This window comes from Enoplosus armatus, chromosome 22 (genome assembly GCF_043641665.1).
Source record: "Enoplosus armatus isolate fEnoArm2 chromosome 22, fEnoArm2.hap1, whole genome shotgun sequence".
Classification (NCBI taxonomy): Eukaryota; Metazoa; Chordata; class Actinopteri; order Centrarchiformes; family Enoplosidae; genus Enoplosus; species Enoplosus armatus.
The window spans coordinates 5,671,709-5,679,237 of record NC_092201.1 but is presented as its reverse complement, the minus strand read 5'-3'; the positions used below and the strand labels follow the sequence as shown (position 1 = coordinate 5,679,237).

At 42.0% G+C, this 7,529-nt stretch overlaps 1 protein-coding gene across 1 annotated transcript; it reads right to left on the bottom strand.

Annotated features, from left to right (window-relative positions):
- Nucleotides 1-353: 353 nt before the first annotated feature.
- On the bottom strand, nucleotides 354-7,023 carry chpt1 (choline phosphotransferase 1). Its single transcript, XM_070929111.1, has 8 exons — nucleotides 6,768-7,023; nucleotides 4,672-4,819; nucleotides 4,397-4,538; nucleotides 4,186-4,270; nucleotides 3,608-3,739; nucleotides 3,350-3,508; nucleotides 2,584-2,709; nucleotides 354-773 (listed from the first exon to the last, which is right to left on the bottom strand). Exons 1-8 carry the CDS (start codon nucleotides 7,005-7,007, stop codon nucleotides 657-659), a joined length of 1,149 nt encoding a protein of 382 aa, XP_070785212.1. The 5' UTR covers nucleotides 7,008-7,023; the 3' UTR covers nucleotides 354-656.
- Nucleotides 7,024-7,529: the final 506 nt, after the last annotated feature.

Genomic DNA, 7,529 nt, shown 5'->3' with positions numbered 1-7,529 from the left:
TAAAGGTCATTTAAAAGTTTTAATCTGTATTTTTAAACCCTGATTCATGTCAGATTGAGTCACATTCATTTAATAAATAAAAACAAATGATTAAGAGAACAGGTAATCCATTCAGTGTGAGCATACATCAAAGAGGTTTACCTTAAGATTGTCGTATATTTAGGTCTTAAAAATATGACAATCCCACACAGAGGACACACAACTGTAAAATTTAAAGCAGATAAAAACACTTTGATATTTGCCCAAACTGTAAAGTACCTGTTAAAGAAAACATTTTGGTATTTGAGTTGAATAAGCAGGAAGTGTAATGATGTAAAAATCTAAACTTTATTTTGTGACAACATGCACTGATGTTTGAATTAAAATGCTTATTGGCTACAACAGCCAATGAGGAATTCAAGGGAAACTCTGGTTCTGCGTTATTTTCCATCAAATAGATCCATGCTTTTCAAAACCTTTTTTCTTTTTTTTTTCTTTTTGGTTTGTAGTGTCGAGTTGGTTTTCCATCTGGTGTGAGAGAGGCAGTTTTAATCAGAAGTGGTCACTTTGTCAAGGCTGCAGTGGCTCGGGGTTGAGGGTGTCTCCTCGTGGTCGTCTGCCTTCAGGAGCGGGGAAAGGTCCGCGTCCCCCCCCGCCTCCTCCCGCCGGGCAAGCCGTCAGTCGCGGTGGGCCTGGCTCGACGACGTGATGCTGAAGACGTGGATGCGCAGGTGAGAGGCGATCTGGAGGCACACGCCCGTACAGTAGCGTGTTAAATCCAGGAGAGAGAAGACCTAAAGAAAGATGGAGAAGATCAAACATCATAAATGAAAATATACTATATTGTGATATTTAATGAATTAATGTGAAAGATCAAGAGCAGCAATTATGAAACATGAGGCAAAGTGAAACTCTGAAGTGTCTCTGTACTTTTATTTGTCTGATTTTATACAATTGTAGTGCTGAATTGTTTTGGTTTCATTTTCCCATTTGTTTTGAAAAGAGTCATCCAGGTCATGGTATATCTAGAAGTCTGTTTCCTTTGACTCAGCACTTCCAGATTTGTTTTGAAAGGTGCTGCACAAATATAATTATTATTATTACGTCATATTTCATTTAATGCTGTGTGTGCATGTCATTTAGGCCCTGGTCCACCCACACAGATGTTTTCACTTGTTTTCCCTGATTAAGTCTTTCTTCAGGACTGTGTGGGTGTGCACAGACCAGACTTGATTGACATCTCCTTCAACTTACATTTTCGTCATTCTTATAGACATTTTTCACAGCAGACGTGTTGACTTGCCATAGTAGGAAAAGCACAGGTGTACCTGACAACTTTAATGTTCCATTTAATTGTCCCAGGAAGCAAAGTCAGTGAGCCAGCACGTACAACAGTAACACCTGTGCTTTTACTGCAACAGTATGACAAGTAAAAATGCCATGCTCACCTAACTGCCAACCATAATACAAGAAGAGGCTTAATCAGCCAGAATAAATGGAAACACCTGTTTGGGTGTGCAGGGACTTTCTAGTTTCCTCATAATAATGCCAGCGGTCTATTCTAACTAACAGCACTAGTTGTTGTTCTGGCTCCTCATGACCCTGAGAACTGCTTATTTTCTGTCCTAACAAGCACTACGTTCGCACAGAAACCCTGCGAACTACACAGCACCATGCATTCAACCTGTTTCTGATCATTCATACCAGACAGTTTGTCAGAAAAAAAAAAACCCGGGATGTTGTTGTTGTTGCAGCTCCACACCCATCAGCTGATGTAATATCAGATATATGAATCTGTTTTAAGCTTGGTACAGACAGTCATATTTCCATTTTTTACATGACTTTGGTTGTCTTATGAAAACCTAATGCAACAGAATCTCCATTCTACATCAAACAGAGTGGGTTTATGGTTGAAATGGCTATAAGATGCCTCTAAAGCAAGAGTTGTAATTATTTATTTTTTTATTTATTGTAGTGGCAAAACCAACGTCCATTCTTTCATATCAAAGCTGAGCAGCTGATTAGAAGCAAAGCCAGGAAAGATAACACGTCATAAATGTCAAAGGAGGGTTTACCTCAAGTCATCTAAAAGGAACTGTGAAGTGAACCTTGAACTACAGGTGTAATGAGCCCCTGATTAGATGGCAAAAGTGAAAACCAGCAGAGCTCAGAGTCCCACGAACAGGACTGAAAAACCACTGTGTTTAGGTGTACAACTGAAACAGTTTGTCACCTGCCCTGCAAGTTTTCACTGCACACCTCCACACCTTGTTCAATTAAGTTGTCATCACAATGTATAGCTCTACATGCAATCAGGTGTGCAAAGAATAGAAAGCAGTAGTTAATGTGAGTCAAAATGTTTGGTTGTTTATTCTGTTTGAACGACAGTTTTCTTGGCAATGTTTTTCAACAGCCTTAAAGATACGTTTGCTTCTGTTAGTTGGGTGAGTCAGGGGTGCAGCCTCATGAAGCATCGATGTATAGTTTATATAAACACCACAGTATCCACACAGCCACCATGGAGGGCATTTCACACCATCAAATATGTATTAGGAGTGAGAGGAAGGAACCGTTAACACTGCTTTAAATGAGTCAAACACTGACCATGGCGATCCAGAGGACTATGTGCTCATCAACGAAGCTGTTGAAGTACTGGTTGAGGAAGAGGAGGCCGGGGCCTACGAAGGCTGTGTCCGGGAGGTGCAGCTCGCTCTTGGTCATGTGTGCTACCTACAGAGACACGGGGATACACATGAGGTAAAGAAAACACTGATTAAATACATTCTGTACTCATAACTGGATTAAATACAAACAAAGGAAACATGAGAAACAACAAGCCTAAAAATGTTGACATATTTAAATCATACACAGTGATTAAAGTTATAATACTTTTTTGATGCTATTTATGGTCAGAATGTATTTGTATGTATGATCAATGTATTTACATTATGTAATTATCTGTGTATACAGTTATTATTATTGCTAGTGGTGGAGTCCGCCATTCCCACGCTCCCACCATTAAAATTACCTTCTTATTATAGACTCACCGTTTACTGTCCTACAACTGTATCAGAGCTGTATTAAGTTACTGCTAATTTCCAACTGTTGCTGAAAGGGGACTTTAATTGTGAAGCAGCCACAGGAAACACAATGTATTCATCACAGATGCTAGCAGAGACAGCAATCTTTTTTGGCTTCACTGTTTGTTTGGCTGCACTGTAAACATATATACCACAAAAGTAGCTGCTCAAAGAGTGTTCGCTGTAGTATTAAACCGCACTTGCTGTTTCTACGGTAACCATGGTTGTCACCCTTTCAACCAGGAGCGAAATCGTACGGATTACAACTGAGTAAGACAAGATGAACGTACCACCAGCTTGTTGGAGATCTTGGAGATGACCATGCCAAAGGCGAGCAGGTAGAGACAGGGGTGGTGCTCAAACAGGTGGCTGGACGACTTCTTGAAAATGATGAAGGCCAGGGTGAGGATGAGGCCGATGTGCAAACCCGGACTCAGCACACTGGTGTCCTAAACAGAGGGAATATCATTAAGCATGCATCATGCTATATTATCTGCTATATATATCTGCAGACTTTGCGTACAGTGTGAATGTGTGCGTTGACTTACAGCCACAGTTGAGCCGTTTTTGCCAACACCTCCATTCAAAATGACATGGAAGTAGTTGTAGCAGGAGTAGAGGGCTCCTCCGATGATGCCCACGATGGGGAAGGCGTACATCTTCAGTCCGATGATGGGCAACTACAGAAACGCGAGAAGGTCAAATCAATGTGAAGACACAAAGCATTCTCCTTCTAGAAAGAAGAAAGGTGCTTCTATGAAAGCTGCAGGCATGCCGAGCGTGATGGGAGGGCAAAGCAAAAAAAAAAAAAAAATGCAGGTGACATCATCAGCTTTTTGAGCCAGATCATGTCCAATAGGTGACCTGTTGCCATGGCGTTAGCTATCCATATTTACCTTCTCACTTCTCTCATGTGATGTTAAGTCAAGCCTCCAAAGGCAGCACAGAGTAAAAGTAAAACACAAATTCTATTTAAAGACTAGAAGGACGACTAAAAACTAGGAACTGATTTGATGATTTGCTTAGTGTAAAAACTAGTGGACTGTACACTCAAGGTGAAAATGAAAGTGCTCCTGTGTATGTACAGTATTTGTGCATCTGTACAAAATATTTCATTCTCAGTTACCGTGGTTTGCCAAAGGCTCACGCCTCCGAAAGCCGTCATCAAATACATGATCATGATGGCGACCTGCACCTCTGTCACGTCAATCCTGTGAGGAAAGCAACAGGGAGGAGTGAGATTAGTGACAATATAAGAAGTTTGAAAGTTATATAAGAGCAGAGCAGCATCTGTATTATTACTGGAGAAACCCAACACTACTGAACGTGTGACTTACAGGCCAAAGCGGAGGGTCCCGGACACGTAGGTCTGCCAGTGGGCGCAGAAGAACATGAACATCCCGATGAAACCACAGAAAAACATCCAGTTTGAGTATCTTCCTATTCCACATGAAATGCATGTTCCCACGGCAACAAAGACTGAAGGAAGGAAGAGGGAAAGACAAAACAAACAATGAATATCTTATTAATGAAATGACAGAGCCTCTCCCTGATCCATCCATGCACTGCAGCGGAGTTTAATTTATCTTTAAAGTTTGAGGTTCAGTTGCACCTGTGGAGACTGCATCGCAGCCGTGGTCGAAGAGCTCCCCCAGAGCTGAGCTGCTGTTTGTCCTCCTCGCCTGCTTCCCATCAATGGCGTCCAGAGACTGGTAGATGAACAGGCCCAGAGAACTCATGATGAAGGCCCATGATGGAGCCTGGGGGTGGGGAGGTAAGGAGACTTTATTTTAGGGATCACTGCTCTCAAGAAGGACCACGGCCTTGTCTTTTGTCGAAGCAACACACAATCAGGATCAATTCATCTTTCAGTCGAAAGAAAAATAATCTGCAACGTTTAAGTAATTTAAGTAAAAAATGTAAAATAAATTCAAGTTATAGTTTCTCAAATGTGAACATTTGCTGCTTTTCTCCATTTTATATGATTGTTAACTGAATACCCTTGGGTTTTATACTCTAGGATGGACATTTTTCACTATATTCTGACATTTTATAGACCAAATGACTCATTGAGACAGTAATTAGTCAATAATCATTAGTTGCAGTCCTTAAGCAAAGGGCAGCGATGTGTCCTGAGATATACACACACTGTAAGTATCTGTGTAGTATGGAGAAGGAGGGATTCCAGCTGACTGGACAGGCTCAGTTCCTCTTACTAGGCTGGAGGTTATAGACCATCTGGACGCTAGAGCTGGCCAACACAGTGTGTTTACAACTCAATGTGTGTGAGTATTTGTGTATGTTTGCGAGTGTGTGAGAGAGGGAGACAAAGACAGTCTGTGTTTCAAGAGAGCTCAAGAATCCCATGCTGTCCTAAATATTCAGAGTTCCAGCTGTTTTTCTTCAAAGTCCATGTCTTAAAAGCCCCCAGCACTGGTGGGGACAGAGTCCGCTTTTTTTAGGGTTATCACAGAGGTCACTTTAGGGACAACTCTAAACTGTGTCCATTGGGTCACAAGAATTCCTCTAATGTGAGTTTGTTTGCACAAGCATGGGACTTTCATACCTTCTCAGTCCACGAAGAAGAGTGGACACAGTCCAGCTTTGTCTTACTCGACACTAAATAATGAATAACTGGAACTGAGATGCCTTTGCACTTGTGGAATTTGACAGTAACAGCATGCTGCATGGACTGTGGACTTAGTCGCAAGGTTCTCATGGTTGAATTGGACAAGTGGAAAAATCTGATAAACACACACACACCTATGTATTTCCTGCTTGGGTCACTGCTCCACAGTGAACCGGGTCACACAAATTAAGTGGATCACAGGTCAGCTGTTTAGTGCAAGGCCTTTTATTGTATTTGAGGTAAAAGTTTAAGGAATAATACAGCTGAGACTACATTAAAAGGTGAATCTGGAGCCACTTCACATTAGTCAACTAAACTGCTCATTTTGTGCTATTTCTATTAATTCAACACTGTTATTAAACGGTTAGCAACCTCTCCAATGAAGAATTGAACAAGAGCAACAACATTTTCCTTCAAATTGCTGTGTTTTGCCACCAACAACAGCGCATCACGTGAGCCTGGACTGACAACAACACGTCAAAGCTGAAAACTTTCCAAGAACGTAAGCGAAAAGACCACATGACGGACACGTCTATTGCCGATACGGCTCTCCCGTAGTGGAGCCATGTCACCCAATCCGATCACAATCCGACCATTTAAAGCGTCCTCGCTTTAATGTGGCCATCCAAACGTAATACCTTTTGATTTAAGATATTTCCCGAATCAGCCTGAGACAGTCTCTAATTCGGCTTACACTGTCATACATAAAGCAGGGCAGTACTTCAATAAAACGTCAACTTTGCGAAGTGATTCGTTTGATATTGCCCAAACCTTCTGCCAAAATACACCGCTGTGGGCGTTAGCTAACAGTGTGACCCCATTAATGAAGTGGAAATGTTGTTAAAATGTGAGTAGCTGTGAGGCGCAAATGCATGCCGAATTAACAAATAGACTTTGCTGATTCGAAGAATATCTTAAATGATGGCTTTTGAGGCATGTGAAGTTTGCACAGGTGGCCACGTAACTTTAACTCACGCAATTTCTGAATGGAGGATTTGCGTTCTTTCCATACTAGAGAAGGGCACGTAATAGGGGATAGTCCCCGTGTAGAAACTTTGGCCAAGGTCGCTTTAACTCACCTCCTCTGTTGCCGTGGGACAATAATACACCAGCACCACCGTGGAGAGGATATTGACCAGCAATCCGACAATAGTCAGAGTGTTTGGTGCGATCCATGTCGGAATTTGCTGGATGAGCCAGTTCCAGTAGAGTTGACACGGTGGCTCGAACAGGGATCGACCAGAGGCGCTGTATTTATGGTCCTCCAACCGCTTGAGTTGAGCGGGTGACAGCGGCTCTGGCCACAGGAAATGTGGCATTGTTGTTCTGCCAAGTCACTCCTCAAATTACGGTAACAAACTTCCCAATAGTCCCGGGTAGTGGCTCAAACAGGGCTACCTTCTCTCGGCCGACTCCGAAAAGTAGCAGCTCATTTGGCATTTATAGCTAGGTGACTGGAAGAGGCCATTTCCACAGCGGAACCATGAGATGTCGATAGTCCGTACGTTTCTGATCGAGTTGCGTCTCGGCAGGAAGCGGGGCTCCGGAAGGGAATAATATGGCGGAGTACCGGGAATTTTAAATGAAAATGTAACGTAAACGTTTTTTAACCCATGATATGCTGTATTAAAGTAGAGCCAGGTACAGCAGCGACAGGACGGTCATATCGGGACAGTTAGCGTCAAATTTTGTCAGTTGGTACGTAAAAAAACAACAATCACTTATTGATTTATTGCAAGAAATTCCATCATATTTAAATTAAATAAAAATGTCACATGTTGATGTTTGAAATGTCACCCATCCTCGTTTAGGAAATTGAGGACTTTGGATATTTAATTTTT

Excerpts from the sequence above, each read along its gene's own strand:
- chpt1 (XM_070929111.1), bottom strand. The coding sequence starts at position 7,007 with ATGCCACATTTCCTGTGGCCAGAGCCGCTGTCACCCGCTCAACTCAAG. Across the intron at positions 3,509-3,607 it reads AAAACGGCTCAACTGTGGCT|GACACCAGTGTGCTGAGTCC; the intron begins GTAAGTCAACGC and ends CCCTCTGTTTAG. Across the intron at positions 774-2,583 it reads TAGTCCTCTGGATCGCCATG|GTCTTCTCTCTCCTGGATTT; the intron begins GTCAGTGTTTGA and ends ATCTTTCTTTAG.